Below are 21,545 nucleotides of genomic sequence, written 5' to 3' on the forward strand. Positions count from 1 at the left end.
TGTTTTCATTCTTGTTTTATGAATACAATTAACTTAAATGTTTAGTAAAAACTGATTTTGAAAAAGGTATTACCGAACGCATATTCTCTGTTTTTACCATTTTCAACTGTATCTACCGAATGCATATTATTATTTTCTATTTTAAAATACAGGATATAGAAAATGATACCAAACGCATACTTAAATTCGAAATACAGCAACTGCAAAATACAATTTTCATTTTCATTTTTGTTCTCAGAAAATACAAATTCAGAAACAATACCCAATAGGCCCTTAGGTTTTTGTTTTTGACAAAATTAATAAGAACTCAGTAAAAGTTTCTGCTGATTTTCTTAAAGCTTCTTTTTAAACACGGTCTCCGTTGGCCCGTTTAGCCGTTGATGTGTTGAAAAGGCGTTTTAGGACGTGAGTCAAGAGTTAAAAGTGTTTTAACATGCATGTTTTCAGAAGCAGTTAAATAACTTTGAAAGACCAGTTTTTGCCAAAGTAACTTCCGTAGTTTTCACAAAGCTTTTTTTGGGAATACTCTGTATATAGGCATGAAACCAACGACGTATATTTTGATGGTCAATCGGAATGAAGACTAGATCAGTTTGCACTGCTGGTATAACAAGCCACGTACAAGTTTGCAGTGGCAGACCTACACGTGGGCTAGGTTGGGCAATAGCCCGGTCTAGTCCGAAAAAATCATTTATACCCATTATGTTTTCATTAATTTAGTAAAATAACAGAGTTTTTATTTCGTTTTCATATATGTCCCTAAATCAATTACCCTTATTTCCATCAATTTAGTATAAAAATAGAGTTTCTATTTTATATTCAAATATGTCCCTAACTCAATTATCCTTATGTTTTCATCAATTTTATATAACAATAGAGTTTTTATTTTATTTTCAAATATGTCCCTAATTCAATTATATTATTTTCAATTAAAATTAGTGACTTATTTTATAAAATGATTAAATTATATATTTATTGAATAGAATGTAAACATTAGGGAGCTAAAATTTTATTACTTCTTTAATTTATTTTAAAAAACTTCGAATTGAAAAAAAAGTATGTCAATGTAATATAATATCGTCACTGGTATTAAAAATACTTACAAAAACAACATATAGTAACAATTATCAATATTTTCATAAACTTTTTATGTGAATTTTTAGATTTTATTTTTTAGTTACATTAACTAGGAGGACAAGTTAGAAAATAAACTTTGAGTATTTTAACAAAACTTTTGATCGAAGAATCATCAACATCTAGTTAGAGAGATAGAGCACCAGACAAAGAAACAACTACATCCAAGTATTTTTTTGCTGAATTGAATTTAGTTTATTATTGAAATTTTTGACTAATAATACTTTTATAATTTGAATGAATGAATAAATTTTAATTGTTTAATTTCTTAAGCATGGTAATTTCATACTTGATTTCAAACATAAAAGCTTTACTTACAATTTTTAATTGATTGTAATTATATATATTGATCTATTTTAGTTTGAAATTCTTAATTGATTTCTTAATTCTTATATAATTACATGTTATTATATGTTGCAATGTCATATTCTATAATTGAAAAATAGTGTTTTGAGATTTGAATTGCCTTTTATTTTCTACTTTTTTTATAATTATTTTTGTTTATAATACATTTTTATAGGGATAAGATTCTTGGTGTTCCTCTTATTTAATGTATTTCTTTTCATTTATAAATTTTTATATATTCGCTTCAAAATATAAATTTTAAAATTTAGCCCGGAATAATATTAAATTTTGGGTCCGCCCCAGTAAGTTTGCATGAAAAAACTTTTATCTTCTTTCTTATTTCCTGGAGCAGCGACATACTCCCCAAATAGAAACCCCTAGATAAGAAAATGCTTGTTGCCCCGACAATCAATCCCGACTGAACCCTACTCTAGCGTAATTTAATTTATCTTCTTTTTTATTTTCAATATTGTCGGGGCAACAAGCATTTTCTTATCTTTCATTATCGAGCGGGCATGGTGATAGATATTTTAAAAAATAATTACTTGTCATGAAACACATGATAATTACTTGTCATGGTGATAGTTATTTTCCATGCTTACACTTATCTTCATTCTTCCAGTTGGTACAACCACAACTACCGTGTTTATTCTTAGCAGCATTAGGTGTTAATTAAATTATAAATTAATATTAAAAACAATCAAAAGAGAAATGAGGTAAAATAACGGAGGAAGCTTTTGAAAACAAGACCGTTTGTAAAGTGTCTCGCAACTGTAAAAATAAAGGAGAGTGGGGGAAGGAGGGAGAAAGAAAAATGGAAAGAAAGGAGTGAAAATTGAAAATTGAAATTATGTCGTCGAATATTTTAGTCGTTAATTTTAAGTTTTAATGGGTATTTTGATCATTTAATCATATAAACTAAAGGTATAATAGTATTTTTATACTGTCCGAGTAGTCGATGGTTAAATTTAACGGTCAAACTAACGGCACGAAGATGGAGTTATGACTTTTCATAATTTTGGGTTGAAGCAAAATTTAGCTTCTTCTTCATCTTATTATTATTATTATTTGCATTATTTGCATTATGGAGCATCTCCACCCTATCATTGCATGCATGTTCATTAATGACACGTACAAATTATTGTATAAATTAAATTTGTACAAGATGTGACATACTATATTTATTGCCGCATGCTTATAAGAATTAAATTTCTATTATATAGAATTTAAAACTATTAATTATAAAGAGACTTCATAGGTATTTTGGTTCTTTTTTTAAGAAAAGATAATTATAAAGCAATAATAAATTAAAAAGATAAATACATAACCACCATTGAGTTGGATATAATATAGGAATTTATATTTTTATGGATATATAATAAATAATAAATTTACCATAAAATATGGTTTAGCATATAATCAAGCCGCTTCTTGAAAATACCAAATAACACCTAATTCCTCACTCTGCGGTCTCCACCCATTATATTTTCCCCTTATTCTCCACCATATCACAAAAAAATTGTCGCAATCTCACTTGTTTGGGATTGGTCCCTGTGGGGCGAAGCTAGAAAGTTAGTCAACGGGGACAACATAATAATATAATTATTATTATTTTTCAAAATAGATATTACTACGTACTTATTGGAATTATATAACCAACTTTACAATTTTATTAAAGTATTTTAAAAAAATTGTGTACGCTGTAAATATTAGATCACGCAAGAAGTAAAGAGAAATATTAGTTGGACTAAGAATAAAGGGACCAAGAAAAATTGAGCCATAAAAATACATTCTTATTTCCATATGCTTCTTCAATTCATGTGCAAGCAATTACGTAGCACTTTCACAAGAGATGGCAATGAGGAGGGGAGGGGAGAGGAGGGACCGACATCTTCGTACATATATCCGATATTTTGTATATATTTTTGTCCCCGCTTATACTTGTCAAAATTACTTGAGGGGAGGGGATGGAGATTCCTAAGTGTCCTCAATCCCCAAATAATTAATATATTTTTAGTTTTTGAACTTGATTTAATCATATTTAAATAAAAAATTTAAATAAATTCTGGCAATATATCTTATATTAACATTAATCCATTACAAAAGTCATATAACAAAATACAAATCATCATAATAATTATTTTCGAATAAGAAATTGGATAAAAGATTGTTTCCGTCCTTCCATTGAATAAAAAATTAGATTAAAATCATTCTCCATATCCTTTCCTAATGGAGAAAATCCACATGCCCCCTCCATGGGATTTCTACCGTCTTTAACTTTCATCTATTTATACGAAGTCTTCACTTACTTATAGAGTGGTGCATATTAAAATAATGATAAATGGATCAAAGTAAGGTCAAATATCATATTTGACCTTACTATCTAAGCTAATATACCATGACGACATGCATTTTTTTTAAACTCTATCTCCACTCAATTATGAAATAATTGAGGAAGGACTGTAATTAACTCCACAATGTTTTTATGGAGGTGTGAACCCTTACTTTCGCATATTGAGTGTAAATGTTCTCCCACTAGGCCAAATGCCCATTGATTACCATGACAATATGCTTGATTAGGCATTGGGTGAATTTTATGGAGATTTTGAAAAAAAATATTATTTGTCAGATTTTTGGGTCGTATGCTTTTTTGAATTAATGATTTAATTGACTTAATTTTAATTGGTTAAGTCATTAAGTTTGTTTGTTTTTTCATCTGAATGAAAATTTTCAATCATTAAATCATTAAGGGGGTGTTTGGCGCCCCGCATAACATTGTATTAGAACGCCACATTATATTAAGATACTGCGATACAATGTTTGACTGTTACGCGGTATTGCATAAAAAAAATTAATGCGGCAAAACCAACATAATGAAATCCCATGTGAATGTCGAGTTTACCCCGCATTGCATGTAGAGATGACCAATGGGTCGGGCCGGCAAGCAAGGCCCATGTGTGGCCGTGCCCGTGCCCGTGCCCGTGCCCGTGCCCGTGCCCGTGCCGTGTCGCGCCCACTATATATTTCGTGTCGTGCCGTGCTGTGCTTAATTTTTTCTACTTAGGCCCGGCCCGGCACACGTGCCGTGTTGTGGGCCATGTCATGCCGTGCCTAAGAAAAAAATCCCAATAAGCGTTTTTTTTTATAAAAAAAAATTTAAGAGCGTATGTCAAGCTGTTGCCATACTTTTTTCAAGTTTATGTACTTTTTTTAGGTTTATACCTTAATTCAAATTTAATAGAATTGAAAATTCAAAACTCAAGTCCACATTCAATAATAATAAACTAATAATAGTAAGAAAATGTAATATTAATTACTGAGTTTGACCTTATAATATTAGAATTTTTTTAATACTTAACAACAACAATAATAACAAATTTTTCTTAAGGGTTAACTTAATTGTTAACTTGGACTTGTATAGAGTCATACATAATAGTTCACAATAATATTAATTGATATTTATAAAATCATGATATTTATAATTTTATTCATTAATATCATGATATCTATTATTTATTTAATAAATTATAAATATATCTCTAATTGTGTCGTGATTTTAAGGCTCGCATGCCTAAAATTCTAAGCCCAGCCCAGCCCACGCTCACGTCATGCTGTGTTGCGTGCACCACCGAAATGTGCTTGTGTCGTGCCGTGCTCGTGCCACGTGCCGTCCGACCCATTGGCCATCTCTAATTGCATTACATCTTCATTTATTGTTCGTTTTTGCAAAGCCCTTACAACTTTCGAGAGTAAAAAATCAGGGAACAAAGCCAACTGCTCGTAACAAAAAAAATAAAAAATAAAAAATAAAAATCATCTTCTCTTCTCTTCTAAATGCGTCAAGCAATTTCTTCTTCTCCTCTCTTCCAAATGCACGGCAGTCTTGCTCTACCACCACGCCATCTTGATTTGCCGAGCAACACTGCAACTTCACCACCTCGCGTCGCGTGATAACTAGCTTCACAGCCACCGTCGCAAGACACCACCAGCTCTAATGCCTTCATGATCTACCTTCATCAAGCTCAAATCACACAAGCTCAAATCACAAACCCTTAAAAGTGCATAAACCAGTCAACAATTAAAAAAAAAAAAAAGATCCTAACATCAAGCTCAGATCATAAACCAATAAATCCATTTGCTAATCTCTCAAATAAACCAAAGATAAAAACTTTATATAAAATAAATAAAACTTTTTCTTGATAAGTAGTAATCTTTGTGCTTGTTCAAAAAGAAAAAAGATTATGAATTGACACTTCAAAGAAACACGATTTATGTTGCGATTAAATTTAGGTTGCGAATTGGGAGTTGTGTGTCAAGGTGGTTGGTGATTAATTGATAAAAAACATACGAGACATAAAACGAAGTGGGTAAAGGGTCTATTAAATAGATATTGGGAGCTGGTTGGTGATTAAATTGTAGTTGAGAATTGGAAGTTGTGGTGGGTGATTGTGGTTTTTAGCTAATTTTGTATACCTTAATTATTTATTTATGTTGTGATACTACGTGAAATTATTCCATCGGACGATTTGATTTAATTTTTATTTTATAGATTATATATTTAAAAAATACTAAAAAATAAATGTTATGCTACTAAAAATTTAAGATAATAAGCTTAAATTTTTATGAAGAATAATTATATAACTTTTAACATTTTTATTAAAACAATAATGTTAAATTGTCAAAATTTAAGACTTTTATATTCAATATTTTTCTAAGTATTAAATACTAATAAATATTATTTTCTAAATATATAATTTAAATTAATCAGCAAAGAAATTAATACAGTACAATGCAACATCAAATATAGTATAACTAAAAATTAATACAATACAGTGTGACATCAAACATTATACAATATTATTAAAATGCAATGTTAATGTAATACAACATAATATAATACTGTGTGCCAAATACACCGTAAGTTATTGAGAATTTTTTTTTAGTTTTTTTCTTAATATAAAAAGTTTGAATGATATCATTAAAAGATATTCTCTAAAATGTAGTTATCAAATAATTAATTTTCATCTTTACCTAAATAAAATTTAATAATTAGCATTATTACCTATCTCTATAACGTGTGATAATATAGTGGTAAACTATTATTATTTTTATCTTTTTATTTTCTTCAAATTAGCATTATTTAACTTCATAATCTTTTATGAATACTTTGCATATAAAAACATCATAAACTACAAAAAACAATTGATTAACATATACTAATATAGAATATTAAAGGGTTTTATCCAATTGAATATGATTTATGTTATGATAGTATATTATCTTATTTATGTTCTTTGAGATGTTTATTATTTTTTTAAGATTTATAATTTGTAAAAGTATAAATGTAAAAATACTAGTTTTTAGATTTTTTAAGTTAAAAAATAAATAACTTAATATTTATTTTTAGTGATACATATAAAAAGACAAACATATAATTCAGATTCAAACTTTCAACTCTATTTAAAATTCAGAATAATTTAAATTTATTTATATTTCAGAGAGAAAAACAAATGCCAACATTGTCTCCACAGTCGGCCCGTACATACAGTTTTCTTTTTTACCAAATCTTATCTATTTATATAACGCCAAATTTCCATGATTTTAAATTATGAAAATTTTGTTTTATTAGAAATTACAAATGGCATTTTTTCCCTTATTAATAAGGATTATTAAATCCATGAATATGATTTATAGTGTAATTTTGGAAAAGACTTACTCTTTCCAAAGTTAATAGGGTTTCTTAAGGCTCCTTATAAAATTATATTTTTCCTTCTTCCATAAACCTAAATCCACAATGTCTTTTTTTTTTTTTTTTAATTCTCTCTACTGCTGCTCATTACTCTTTCACTCATATCTTAGGATTCAAACTTTTGCTTAAGGGAGAGAGAGTCGTAACGGTTGGTAAGTTTTACTCTCTCTATGTTCTATTTGATTTCCTATCATTGTGCTCTATTTAGGGTTTTATTGGCATGATTTTAGATTGTTAAAGACCATTATACATGGTTTAAGAGGTGTTTGAGTTGTGTTTTAGTGCACTAATTTATTGGTGAGTCATGTTAGATAATCACTGATGCAATAAACACATTGAACAATTTTAGACAACATGAATATCCCGAAATAAAACATATATTTTATGGACGATTTATAAGAAAAAAAAAACCTTATCTTTTTGAAAATTAGACATTCAGGGATAATTGAATACTCTTTTTTTTTATAAGATTCGATTTTTTTTTAATTTTATATGGATTTTCGAAAATGACACTGTTTCACTAGAAAACTGCAATTTCAACAGAATGACCAGATTCACAAAATTATTTATTCTACCAAATGAACTCGAAAAATTCTGAAACTTTAGAAGAGGTTAATATATGTGGGATAATTGAATAATATTTTTTTTATAAGATTCGATTTTGTTTTTAATTTTATATGGATTTTCGAAAATGACACTGTTGCACTAGAAAATTACGATTTCAATAGAATGACCATATTCACAAAATTATTTATTCTACCAAATGAACTCGAAAAATTGTGAAACTTTAGAAGAGGTTAATATATGTGTCTAGTATTTCCATTTTTCCTTTCATAATTTTCTGATTGATGTATAATTTTATAAAAATCTCGGAATCTACAATGTTCAGTTAAGGCACTGTGAGACAATTTTGAATTATCAAGAAACAAATAGTTTTGAAATTGTTTTTGGTGTCGGATCCCCTTGAAAAATTTATGAGAGATACCTATGGATGTCCAGAATAGTTCTATAAAATATTGTGTCATTATGATTTTTAGATTAAGAGTTAAAACTGTAAGAATCAGATTTATACGGGTATGAATTAGAAAATTGGGTTTTTAGAATAAGTTGTTAATAGTTATATCTTGTATTTGTTTTAGGTGTTGGAGGTGTTTGAGGTTTAGAGGTGTGTATAGATAATTGCTTTTACCGAGGTTAGTAACTTCATTCTTAATGTACTGGATATGTATGATTATTTTAATATTATTATAAGTGTTTTTGTACTATTTCAAAGATTAATTAATTTTCATAACAAAATTTAGTTTATGTAAATATTTTCAAATCTAAATTTTTAACAAAATATTATAAATGTTTTTAAATATGAAATTTATTTTGTTACATGATTACCTTTTATCATTTTGTCTATAAAATATTGTGCAAGCCTAAATTATTGTTATGGACATTTATGAATATGATACAAATGTTTTGTACCCATGTACGATTTAAATTATTTGTGATTGTACGAGGGCCACCTCTTGAGACTCTATGGGGGTCACCTCTCGAGGACCAGAGCGCCGCGAAGTGCCACATACAATGCAAAATGCAATGTACAAGTGAATACATATAGAAAAAAAAAACTAATTTAAATGTTTTGACTCATTGTCTATAGTTATTTTGATTCTGATCATATAAAATATATAAGGACTAGTACTGGGTTTCTATTCTGAGTGTACTCACGATATTCTAATTCTGTTTCTAGGCTGATCACCTGGAGTATAGGTGACACTATGTGACATGAGCTAATATTTTGTTTTCTATATATATGTTATACAATTTGCTTCCATAATTAATTATGTTTTTGATATTCTAAATTACTATGAATTGACGCAATCTTGTTATAACATGTCATTTTATGAAATTTAACTTATAATATATGTTTTAAATAAAAGAAGACTTGCAATGTTTTTAGTACTCGATAATCCTAGTGTGTTAGGAATGATTTTACTTACCGAGTTAACGACTCACCCTTCGTCATTACTTTTTGCAGATTAAGTATTTTGTTGAGAGATATGCTTATCATTGGAGTTAGAAATTCATTTCATTTTGCTAGTTGACTAAGAGAAGGGTAAACTCATGTTTCTTCTAAGATTATTTATTTTATGAACATGTAATTGGGGAGTTTTGAGACTTTTGTTAATTTTTATCTTCAGGAGAGATTATTTAATTTTAAGACACATGGATTTGTGGTTTTATTTGATTAAAAAAATTTGATATATTTCAATTTAAAATTTTTGTATAAGGATTTACGTGTTAAATTTAGGGTGTTGCACTTTAAGTCTTTTACCAAACCACTCTTGCAACCTCCCTCATGCACTCTTTGCAAATATTCTCCTCATAATTTTTATTTTGAATTGTTTATTCAATTTTTGCATAATTTTTCGTTTTATAAAAATATGAAATGAAGATTTTATAAATTAAGAAGGAATTGTTTTGTTCTCTATTTTTGTGTTATAAGTTACAGCTACACACAAATGAATTATTTAAATGCCTTTGATAAATATAGTTTTAATTCGAGTTTGTGTTTTGTGATATGCTAATTAATGCTAGTTTTATTATTTTACCAGCTTTTTTGCATTTGATTTTGATTAAAATTATAATAATAAAAGATCAAATGAATAAATAAACATTATATGTACTGCATCATCCTCATCATCATAATAATTCTCTTTTATAAATAATTTTATATAAATTAATGTGGCTCTATAATTATCCATTACATGATGAATTGAATTTTTTTTTTTTTTTTTGGTAAAGATTTCTATCAAACGCAATTTCGGAACATGTTTGACTATATTTATTTTCATACCGTTTTTTAAAATAATATGCAAATATATTTTCATTTTTGAGAATGTCACATCAAAAAATCATCTTTCTTCTAAAAAAGGAGGGAGGCTAACTTACAGATTCTGCACCTTACAGCCACCCTTGCACAGTAAAATGAAAAGTGGGCCCAAGTGGGGCCCACGGACATTTTGTGTGGGTGCTGTAAGGTACAGAGTCTGTACCTTAGCATTCTCCCTAAAAAAGATGTAAAATAAACAGTGACCGAAAAATAATACTATCAACCGCACCCTAAAATAATTTATCACGAAATCATTTGAAGTCTAGTGTTTAAATGAACTGTGGGCTCCTCATAATCTATCACACTGGCATATAATTAAGAGCCACCTCACCAGACTTAAAATCCCCGATTTTACTTGTCAAACTTAATACTTTTCAATAAGTGACAGAAGGACAAAACGGTAATTGAGTTATCAAAATTAAATTACGTGGCCACATGATTTGCCGGCGGCATTTGGCCTACGCTGTCTTCACCTTCACTCTATATATAACGTCCTGTGGCGAGCTCAAAGAGCAAAGACACCGAGAGGCCAAAAACAAAATCCATAATCTTTTGTTTTGAGCTTCAACCGGAGACTGACGCTATCGATTTTTGAGTTATTTATTTGTTCTTGTAGCGATGAATGCAGGCGCAGCGGCAACATCAATGCAATCCCTAAGCTTCTCCAACCGCTTGGTCCCACCCAGTCACCGGCTGTCTCTTGTTCCGGTCACCGTCACCCGCATTAACCTCCCCAAGTCCGCAGCAACTTTCAGTACAGTCAAGTGCTGCGTTTCTCGCCAGACCACCACCACCACCAGCACCGCCACCGCCACTGCTACTAAGTTAGGTAAATGAAGTGTTTCTGCTCACTGTTCGGTCACTGAGAAAATGCGAGAAAGTAAGATGAAAATAATGCGTGCTATTATTTTTAGTGTCAAGAAACTGTTTTTTCTTTTCTTAATCTTTTTTTGTTTTTTTTTTTTTGTGTAGCGAGTGATGCATTAGGATTTAGTGAAGCTTCCAAAAGGGCAAATTTGGTACCCTTATACCGTTGCATATTCTCGGACCACCTTACTCCGGTGGTTGCATATCGGTGTTTGGTTCAAGAAGATGACAGAGAGGCTCCGAGTTTTTTATTTGAATCAGTGGAGCCCGGTGTTCGGGTTTCAAATGTTGTAAGTGACTCTTTCTTTTGTTTCAGTATCTGGGTAGTCATGATTTATGCTTTTTTTTTTTCAGTTATGAAATTGAATTGGATTGGATGATTATTCAGGGGAGGTATAGTGTGGTTGGAGCTCAGCCTGTGATGGAAGTTATCGTGAAAGATAATAATGTTACAATAATGGATCATGAGAAAGGGAGCTTAGTCGAGGAGGTTGTTGATGATCCGATGGAGATTCCCAGAAAAATTTCCGAGGATTGGAAGCCTCAAATAATCGACGAACTTCCTGAAGCTTTTTGCGGTAATTAAATTTTGCTGATATATTACTTGTTTTGAAGTTAATTTTATGGATTGAAATAAGGAATAAGTTGAATTGATGTTGGCATCTTGTAGTCGGCTGCTTAAATTTGCTGAAATTGTGGAATGTTTATTATGCTGTTTACTTCTTTCTTACTTTAGATTCTCTATTTTTATGAATAGGTGGTTGGGTTGGTTATTTCTCGTATGATACCGTTCGCTATGTGGAGAAGAAAAAGCTACCTTTCTCAAAGGCACCACATGATGATAGAAGTCTTGCAGATATACATCTGGGCCTCTATAATGATGTGCTTGTCTTTGACCACGTGGAGAAGGTTAGTCTTTAAATGTCCATCAACATTTCCACTACTCAAATTTTAGGTAAAGCAAACTACTTCATTAAATGTTTGTTAGTTTTGATTGTGACTTGCCCTTCTCTCTTGAGAGAAAAAAAGGATGATGTTCAACATGCACATGGTTGAAATTGGGCTTTTGTCTGTCAATCAACTTCCCAAACAAAGTAACTATATGCCAGAATTTCATTTTGCAAATTGTATATTTGGTAATTAAATTCCCCCCCCACCAGGGGTTTGAACCCCTAGACCTCTTGTCTCAACTAAAGAGGTTTTACCAACTAAGTAGCTGGCATTCAATTCGTAAAATTGGTTTTGTTAGAAGCTGTTATAGAGCTTTATCTGAATTGTTTTTTTTTTCCCCTCCTCAGAAAGTATATGTAATTCATTGGGTGAGGCTGGATCAACACTCCTCTGTCCAGAAAGCATATGCTGAGGGATTGGAACACTTGGAGAAACTGGTGGCCAGAGTACAGGATATTGACTTGTGAGTTAATTCGTAGTAATTTTGTGTACTTTTATATTGGTTTTGGAGAAAGTCATTACACGTTTGAGTTTTTTTTTTTTTTTTTAAAAAAAGCAAAGAGATTCATTATATTTTGGCTTGATTGTTGATTCTTAGGCCAAGGCTCGCAAAAAAGCAAAGAGATTCATTATTTTTTGGCTTGATTGTTGATTCTTAGGCCAAGGCTCGCCCCAGGTTCCATAGATTTACACACTCATCATTTTGGTCCTCCATTAAAAAAGTCAAACATGACAAGCGAAGCATACAAAAATGCTGTACTAGAGGCAAAGGAACATATTCAGGCCGGGGATATCTTTCAAATTGTACTTAGCCAACGTTTTGAACGTCGAACTTTTGCTGATCCATTTGAAGTTTATAGAGCACTGAGAGTTGTGAATCCGAGTCCATATATGACTTACTTGCAAGTATGCACAGTACCATCTGGAATTAGTATAATTTTTTGTTGCACTTTCTGATATCAATATTCTTTTTATCAGGCAAGAGGGTGTATTCTGGTAGCTTCAAGTCCAGAAATTCTTACTCGAGTAAAGAAGGTAAACTTTGATTATTATCAATTTAAATTACTTAGGCTTTCTAGAAATTACTAGAAAAGTAAAGTTTGGCTGTAAACATTTAAATTCGTTGGTTATCTACTTTTTGAACAATCATCAGCATGGTTGCTTATTTTTGCATTGTTGTAACAGAACAAGATCGTGAATCGACCTTTGGCCGGAACAGTTCGAAGAGGGAGGACGACCGAAGAAGATGAGATGTTGGAAACACAGTTGCTAAAGGATGCAAAGCAATGTGCAGAGCATGTTATGCTGGTTGATTTGGGCCGGAATGATGTTGGAAAGGTATTTCTGAAATGATTCATTGTATTTGTGGATGTTATCATCTTCTGTGTTTTCTAATGATGGCCGATATGATTTCTGCGACATAGGTTCATAAAGTGTTTTTAATAACCTTTATGTTGATGTAGGTTGCAAGATCTGGTTCTGTGAAAGTGGAAAAGCTGATGAATGTTGAACGGTATTCGCACGTAATGCACATAAGCTCCACGGTTAGCATCTAAACTGGAAGCCTATAAACGAGTACCTATACTTGTCCTTTTCTCGAAAAGGATTGTAGATCTGGGAAAACATAGCCTCAGGATTCTGTCAACATTCAAATTCGCAGCACATATGGGGAATATATTTATTGTAATGGATAAGTTAGATTATGTGCGGACTTTTTAAACTTAATACTTGTTGGCTTGCAGTGGAGGCCCAACATACCCCATGCCTTGTATTAGTTTAGTCATGCATTTTTGGTTAGGTGTGGGATTTGAATGCTGTTTTGTCACCAAATGGCAATTTGAGTTCTTTTCTCCCTTCCTAGCTTTTAAACAATATCCAAACTTACACATTAAGCCATACAGAACCAAATCCACATTCAGTGCTCACCAAAGCCATTGATTCGGCCTTTTTTCAGATTACGGGTGAGTTGCAAGATCGTCTCAGTTGCTGGGATGCCCTGCGTGCTGCACTGCCTGTTGGAACCGTTAGTGGAGCACCAAAGGTTGGAACTCTCTGCATTATTTCTTTTTCAATCAACTAGATCTGCGGATCGTTGCTAGTTAATGTTTGTCTGATCATTATTGGCATTATGAAACAGGTGAAAGCAATGGAGTTAATTGACGAGTTGGAGGTAAATAGACGTGGCCCCTACAGTGGTGGGTTTGGCGGTGTTTCCTTTACTGGAGATATGGACATTGCCCTGGCTCTAAGGACCATGGTGTTCCAAACCGGTACACGTTATGACACAATGTACTTGTACAAGGATGCCAGGAAGCGCCGGGAATGGGTGGCTTACCTTCAAGCTGGAGCTGGCATCGTCGCTGATAGTGATCCAGATGACGAGCACCGTGAGTGCCAGAACAAGGCTGCCGGACTTGCCCGAGCCATCGACTTGGCTGAGTCAGCGTTTATTAAATAATCAAGTAGCTGATGTCTTGGAATTTGAAACTCCTTTGAAGTTTGAAGGGGAGTTGAGTTGCTCCGATAGGATTTAGAGAAAAAAAAAGTATGAATAAATAAATTAAATAACGCAATAAACAAAAGGGGGAAAAAAAAAAAGAAGTTTGAAGGGGAGTTGAGTTGCTCCGATAGGATTTAGAGAAAAAAAAAGTATGAATAAATAAATTAAATAACGCAATAAACAAAAGGGGAAAAAAAAAAAGAAGCAACTGTAATTTATGTCTGTTCCATCGTCTCAATTTGTGTGCCTAATCAACATCTGTAACCTGTGTCTTGTATTTGTAACCTGTGTCTTGTATTTATATAACTGTTATATTTATTTGCAAATTATGATTTTTTTCATTATTACTTTTTTGGGGGGGGGGGGGGGGGGGGGATTACTTCTGTGTATTTTATTGAGATTTTCTAATTTCAATGTCAAAATGACAGCCACTCGGCTTTGCCCTCCAAGTTGGAGGGTAGCGGTTCGAACCCTCACAAATGTATTTAGGGGTATTTTCTTCCTCAATTAAAATTGAGTGAATGTAGTTTTCTTCCTTACCCAAGAGTGAGGAGTGGACATTTCTTGAATATTTGTGAGGGTTAAAATCTGGATAGAGCTCCATTAGCATTGATGTAAATTGGTCCCAGTAATAGTCTGTTAATTAAGTGAAGGTAGTCTTCTCCATTATCCAAGAGTGAGAAATAGACATCCCTTGAATATTTGTAAGGGTTAAAATCTGGGCAGAGCTCTATTAGCATTGATGTAAGTTGGTCCTAGTAATAGTCTGATTTGTAAATATCAGTCATAGTTGATGTAAGTTGGTCTCATTAATAGTCTGATTTGTAAATATCAATTATAATCTTATGTAATATGAGTTGTAATTTGAGCAATAGTCTCATGTAATAAAAAAAAATGTCAAAATTACAACTTTAGTTGATTCAAGTCGTAGACGTCTGAAGGCCGGTGGTAACGCATGTGCTTGATGATGTGGGGCTCAAGCTCGAATGGGGGGTTTCCTCAAATTTTAAAGGGATGAATTATTTTCCTCGTTTATCCTTGGAGTAAAATTCAGATTGTAGGTATTTTACAAATTGTAATAATTCAAAACGAATTGAGGATTTCTGAAACCAAAAAAATTAAATAAAAATAAAAATAACTATCTAAGTGTTTGACTGTGTAGTTTTAAAATCAAATCGTAGAGAGAAGGGGAGTTAAAAAAATTAACTAATTAAGTTAAGTTTTGCCCATTCCGATTGTACGGTGAGAGTAAGGCTGGAAAATAATAATAATTAATATGGTGAGAGTTGGTTAGAAATAAGGCCCAAGAGTGAAGCAAATTCGGCCGAACTATAGGCCCATTTCTCCTGGTTTTGCGTGGTTAATTGTGTAGAGCTCCGATTGTACGTTGCCAGCCCAGCCCAACTGCCGTTCTTGAAAGGTTCAGTTGTACTAATCAAAAGTGTCCGCGCCCCCGTCGTCATTGTCCCTTCGAGACTTAGACAAAACAGAATAATATGGCGGCAGTCGGGCAGTTATTCCAAGAGCACCTCCTATGCGATCACAAACTCTCAGTTTTTCTCAATCCGACGTCGTTTCGGTTTCGATCTCAAATCCTGCCTCTTCAGTCTCGTTCCCTTCGCCTCCATCAAGTAATGAATTAATCCAATCTCAAACTTTAATCTCTTTTATAAATAATAAACATTAATTTAAATTAACCAATTAATTCATTTGCCGCGTAATCAGTTTATTGTGGACGCGGTGACAAGAAAACTGCTAAAGGAAAGCGCTTCAAGCCTTTTTTTGTTTTTTGTTTTTATAACAAATTATCTATCTCTCGTGATTTTTCAATTTCATGTAAATGTGGGTTTTGAATGTGTTTGACAAAATGTCTCTTTAAAAGACTATTGTTATTGTTACCTATTCAATTGTGAGTAAATTGCTCGCATCGGAATTCGCTCTTTCATTGCTTGAATTATAATGAACAGGGGTCCTGTAACAGTGCATCGTGCGTCCGTAACAAGTGTTTTGTTGTCCCTAATCAATCATTCGTTAATAATATAGTTGCATGTAACAAAAAAATGAGATGGATGTACTGCAGTCGCACCCAAATGAACATGTAACAACATGACATGTTCGATTCATCAGATTAGATGGAGATTTGTTTGTCTGAACAGAAACAGAGAGAGATACAAAATATTTCATTAAAAATAATCATATAAAATGGCAGCAGGATAATGGATAACAATTCCTAGACATACTGGCATGTGAAGAAATAATAATTGCCAACTGTATTTGAATGTGGACGCAACACAATAATAGTTGAGGTAATAACTCCTTTATAATAGTTGATATAAGGGTTGAAAATTAGAGAAGAGATTTGACATATTATGTCATTGTTTATTTAACAATTTTTCGGCTTTGTTTGCATGATATATTAAAGTGATGGAACTCTTAATGTCGTCGCACTCTCCTCTTTAGCCTGAAATGAAGGCGAAATTACCAGCATGACAAGCATAATGTGGCCTTCTCTTGTAATCGGAATAAATTTTATTGTGCTTATTATCTCGCAGCTTTGCTTGGCAGCTTCTCTTTCCACTGTTGCTAATGCCACGAGTACATGTAGTAATGAGACTGACAAGATTGCTTTGCTGGCATTCAAGGATTTTATTACAGAAGATCCTCTTGGAATTCTGAGCTCATGGAATGATTCTGTTCATCTATGCGAGTGGCAGGGAGTAAAACGCAGCAGCCGGGACTGGAGAGATGTAGAGTTGAACTTAAGGTCTCAAAAACTGGCAGGTTCTATATCACCCTTCATCCGCAATTTGACCTTCCTCAGATCAATTTACCCTCAGGACAATCAGTTTTAGGGTAATGTCCCACAGGAAATTGGTAACTTGTTTCGTCTACAGAATCTAAACTTCGGTAACAGTACTGTACAGGGTGAAATTCCAAGCCACTTGTCGCGCTGCTGAGACGTTAAGAGTCATTGATTTAAATTTCAACGATCTTGTTGGCGAAATTCCAGCAACTTCCAAGCTCACTTACCTATCTCTGTTCTCCAACAATCTGCATGGAATCATCCCTCCATCTCTTGGTAACTCATCTTTTCTCACGCTTCTTTCTCTGGGACAAATAACCTTGAAGGAGACATTCCCGATTCTATTGGTCATTTCACAAACTTGGAATACTTTGGAAGTGGTCTAAGCAATATCTCTGCAACAGTCCCTTCTTCAATCTATAAAATTCCTCTCACACAGATTTAATCATTCCAGATAACCACTTAAAAATGGGTCTGCCCTGGGATATAGGCCTGGCACTCCCGAGCATTTGTTATATTTCGTTGGAGGAAATCAATTCACTGGAATTTTCCAGCTTCTTTCTCCAATGCATCTAGAATGATACTTCTTGACATCACTGAGAGCAGACTTTCGGTGCCAGTTACTTTTGATCTCGGAAGAAGAATGACAAGTCTAAGGTGGCTGAATTTGCTTCTAATAATTTAGGCACTGGGGATGCTGGCGACCTGAGTTTTATTGAATCTTTAACTAATTGCACCAATTTAAGAATAATGGCACTAAGTGACAATGGTTTTGGCGGCGTTTACCAGATTCCTTTACCAATCTCTCAACTAAACTAAGAATTCTGGACGCCGGAGGAAATCAATTTGCTGGCGACATCCCTGCTGGCATGCCTAAGTATTTCAACCTAATTCAACTTGGCTTAGATAGGAACTGTCTCTCAGGTTCTATCCCATTTAGTATAGGGAAGCTTCAAAACTTGCAACAATTAGTTTTCAACAGAAATAAACTCTCTTCTTCCATCCCAGAATCCATTGGCAACCTCACTTTACTCTTTTCAATTGAATTTGGCCGAGAACAACTTGACAGGAAACATTCCCGAAAGCCTGGAGAACCTCACAAGCCTGCAGATTCTTAATCTCTCTTGCAACCAACTTGGCGGTTCAATTCCTAAACCATCTGGCCTTTTCTCCACTTTATCTTCCATCGACTTTGCTCACAACAATTTTAATGGTTCTCTCCCACTAGAGGTCGGTTCATTGAGTAATACACAGGAACTGGATTTTTCTGAGCACATGTTATCAGGTGAAATTCCAATCACTCTTGGAAATCGTTCGAAATTTGAACATCTTCTTCTTGGTGGTAACATGTTTCAAGGAAGAATTCCTCCTTTTTTGGTTCCTTCAAAGGAACCATAGATTTGAATCTTTCTCACAACAACTTGTCTGGCACAATTCCAAAAGAGCTAGAGACTCTTCCTTTTCTTGAGAATTTGAACTTGTCCTTCAATAACTTTGAGGGCCAGTTGCCATCAATGAGTGTTTTCACCAACACTAGTGTGATTTCGATTGTTGGAAACGGGAAGCTCTGTGGTGGTGTTCCAGAATTGCGTTTACTATCCTGTGCCATTGAGAGTTCTAAGAAGCAGATCCATCATCTCGGTACCAAAATTTATTCTTATAATAGTTTGTGGGGGTGTCTGTTTGATATTTCTAATTATGCTTTCGGTTGGATTCTTTCAGAAAAGAAAGCCAAGAAGACCATCTCTACGGTCATCCCTGGGAGAAGAATTCTTGAGGATCCCTTATGATGAGCTTCTTAGAGCTACTGATGGTTTCTCTTCGGCTTTGTGAGAACAAGGGAAAGCTACTCCAGGATCAAAAGCCTGTAGCAGTCAAGGTATTCAATCTTGAAAGGATAGGAGCTTCCAGAAGCTTTATTGCAGAATATGAAGCTCTGCGGAAGACCAGGCACTGAAATCTTCTCAAAATAATCACTGCAGGTTCAAGCATGGATTCTGGAGGCAATGACTTCAAAGCTCTTGCTTTTGAGTTCATGCCCAGCGGAAGCTTAGAAAGTTGGTTGCATCCAAATGAAGCTACAAGGAGACTAGACCTCGCAGAAGGGCTTAAGATAGCTGTAGATATTGTCGCTGCTTTTGGATTATCTTCATCACCATTGAGAAACACCAATTGTTCATTGTGATTAAAAGCCAAGCAATGTTCTTCTTGATTATGACATGACTGCTTATGTGGGAGATTTCGGTTTGGCCAGGTTCCTTCCTACGAACGTCACTAATCCCATGAAGGGGCAGAGCAATTCAGCTGCAGTCTGGGGTTCAATAGGTTATGTGCCTCCTGGTGAGTCCATTCTTGTCTTTCACTTCCAAAAAATATCAAGTTATTTTATCAGATTTAATCATGAACCATAAAAAGGATAATTATTTTTTGTTATAATTTTATAGAATATGGAATGGGTGGCTCGTTATCAACACAAGGGGAAGGGTTACAGCTGCGGAATCCTTCTGCTAGAGATAATGACAGGAAAGAGACCGACAGATGAAATGTTTGCAGACTGCCTAAGCCTGCACAATTTCTGTAAGATGGCATTGCCAGAGAGAGTGATGGAGCTTGTATATTCTCGTCTGCTACAAGGAGTTGACAAAGATGCCGAAGATGAGCCATGCATGAAAGCCAAAATAAGGGAATGCTTGACTTCACTTGGCAGAATTGGAATTGCTTCTTTAACAGAAACACCCAATGAACGAATGGGCGTAAGAGAGATGGTGATGGAGATGAATGTCATTAAGGAAGTGCTGCTTGGTGTACGCATTAACGGGGAGAGGCGAATAAGAAAGAATGCAACTAACTAATGAAGGAACATGGACCTCTCAGCTAAATTATTTTTATTGCTCTAAATAAAATCATTTAATACCTTTTTTTTTTCTGACTCTTCCTTATCTTTGTGAAATCCTCACTTTCCTTTTTACTTTATACTAATTTTTTTTATTTTTTTTTTGGGTAACATCAAAGTTTGACTATCTACAGAATAACCGGTTCAGTCTTTCCTTCTAATTGATTAGAAGGATGTTTATGAATCAAACTTACATTTTACAGCCTATTATTCATTTGGTTATATAACCCAAGGAGCTGGATTCTCAAGGGCGAAATTGGGGCATCCTGGAGAGCTCTTTTGCGCAATAAAATTGACTCTTTTTATCCATGAGCTATTGTTTACCTGAAATTGGCATATCAAAAGATGCTAATATCATTTCTCTCGTTGGAAACAAAAAGCTTCATGGGCAAATCCCTGAATTCTGTCAACAGTTCACCTTGCTTTGTTAGCAAGTGTCTTTATTCCCTGCCACTAGAGAAACAAGTAAAAATAATACTTCTCCTTATTCAACCCTCGGATAAAGCTTTTAACTGCAGATTCTTAAAGCGACTGATGCTTTATGAGAAGCCAATTGGATACTTGTTGGTAGCTATGACTGACAAAGGTATCTTGTACCAAAGTAAACCAGCCATGGTAATGAAAATGTCCGGTCTTTACCTAAGAGGAACTTTAAAGAGCTTCATTACCAATTGCAAACATCTTCCATAGGAATCTCTGGAAAATATATCTGCTTAAGGGTGGATTATCAAACTAATGATTTTAGGATCTAAACCACAAATTTATTCACCAGGAAATCTATAAAATTGGTCAACCCAAAACAAGTTCCAGATAATGAACACTAATCAGGATGTCTCGGCTTTTTTGGACATTAAACAATGCCATTCATGTTGATAAAGCACTCCAGTACTTCATTCTCATTGTCAACACCAATAATCCCTAGTTGGCTCAAAATCAACAATGGTCTCCCTGATGAAAAATTTGAATTTCCCAGTGATTTGCTGAACAAACTATTTAACTCAGTGATGATAAGGGAGTAGTTGATTTGTTCCCATTCTATAGAGATACAAAGTTACAAACTTTGCATACCTCTAAGAACTGATTGGTCAGTTAAAAAAATAATAATAAAAGAAAATGACTAAACAACTTAATCCACTATACACAAAATACAGCAGTGTTGATAGCTTACTTTTTGGGGAGATGCATGCAATTGTGAGATACTTCTCTTCATAATGTTTACAGAGAATTGACGAGCAAATGCATGTTTAAGAACAACCTGAACCTCACCCAAATTCACCAAAATGGCATTGATTGGCCAAGTGATGGACATAGTGGATCCCCTTGTATTGCCGGAAGGATGCATGAGAGAATGATGCATAAGCGATTTAACAGAGAGTTAGAAGTTGAACTTTCATGTTCAAAAGAAAGACAAAGAGAATGAAC

The 21,545-nt window shown here is 33.5% G+C and overlaps 2 protein-coding genes and 1 pseudogene across 2 annotated transcripts; all 3 read left to right on the forward strand.

Moving 5' to 3' along the window:
- Nucleotides 1-10,615: 10,615 nt before the first annotated feature.
- Nucleotides 10,616-14,753, forward strand: LOC102611316 (anthranilate synthase alpha subunit 1, chloroplastic). Its single transcript, XM_006486274.4, has 11 exons — nt 10,616-10,938; nt 11,082-11,266; nt 11,365-11,554; nt 11,734-11,885; nt 12,275-12,390; nt 12,587-12,833; nt 12,906-12,962; nt 13,113-13,265; nt 13,391-13,471; nt 13,882-13,968; nt 14,065-14,753. The coding sequence occupies exons 1-11, from the start codon at nt 10,728-10,730 to the stop codon at nt 14,383-14,385; spliced, it is 1,800 nt and encodes a 599-aa protein (XP_006486337.2). The 5' UTR covers nt 10,616-10,727; the 3' UTR covers nt 14,386-14,753.
- Nucleotides 14,754-14,786: 33 nt separating this feature from the next.
- Nucleotides 14,787-20,046, forward strand: LOC107178030 (probable LRR receptor-like serine/threonine-protein kinase At3g47570; annotated as a pseudogene).
- LOC127901758 (LRR receptor-like serine/threonine-protein kinase EFR) lies at nt 15,924-18,628 on the forward strand. Its single transcript, XM_052439316.1, has 3 exons — nt 15,924-16,058; nt 16,980-17,208; nt 18,300-18,628. Exons 1-3 carry the CDS (start codon nt 15,924-15,926, stop codon nt 18,626-18,628), a joined length of 693 nt encoding a protein of 230 aa, XP_052295276.1.
- Nucleotides 20,047-21,545: the final 1,499 nt, after the last annotated feature.

Source organism: Citrus sinensis, chromosome 4 (genome assembly GCF_022201045.2).
Source record: "Citrus sinensis cultivar Valencia sweet orange chromosome 4, DVS_A1.0, whole genome shotgun sequence".
In the NCBI taxonomy this organism is placed as follows: domain Eukaryota; kingdom Viridiplantae; phylum Streptophyta; class Magnoliopsida; order Sapindales; family Rutaceae; genus Citrus; species Citrus sinensis.

Bases quoted from the DNA above. Each gene is read 5' to 3' on its own strand.
- LOC102611316 (XM_006486274.4), top strand. From the start codon at position 10,728: ATGAATGCAGGCGCAGCGGCAACATCAATGCAATCCCTAAGCTTCTCC. The intron at 13,472-13,881 runs GTTAGCATCTAA...GCCTTTTTTCAG, and splicing joins TAATGCACATAAGCTCCACG to ATTACGGGTGAGTTGCAAGA. The intron at 13,969-14,064 runs GTTGGAACTCTC...ATTATGAAACAG, and splicing joins CCGTTAGTGGAGCACCAAAG to GTGAAAGCAATGGAGTTAAT.
- LOC127901758 (XM_052439316.1), top strand. From the start codon at position 15,924: ATGGCGGCAGTCGGGCAGTTATTCCAAGAGCACCTCCTATGCGATCAC. The intron at 16,059-16,979 runs GTAATGAATTAA...ATTATCTCGCAG, and splicing joins GTTCCCTTCGCCTCCATCAA to CTTTGCTTGGCAGCTTCTCT. The intron at 17,209-18,299 runs GTTCTATATCAC...ACAACTTGACAG, and splicing joins AAGGTCTCAAAAACTGGCAG to GAAACATTCCCGAAAGCCTG.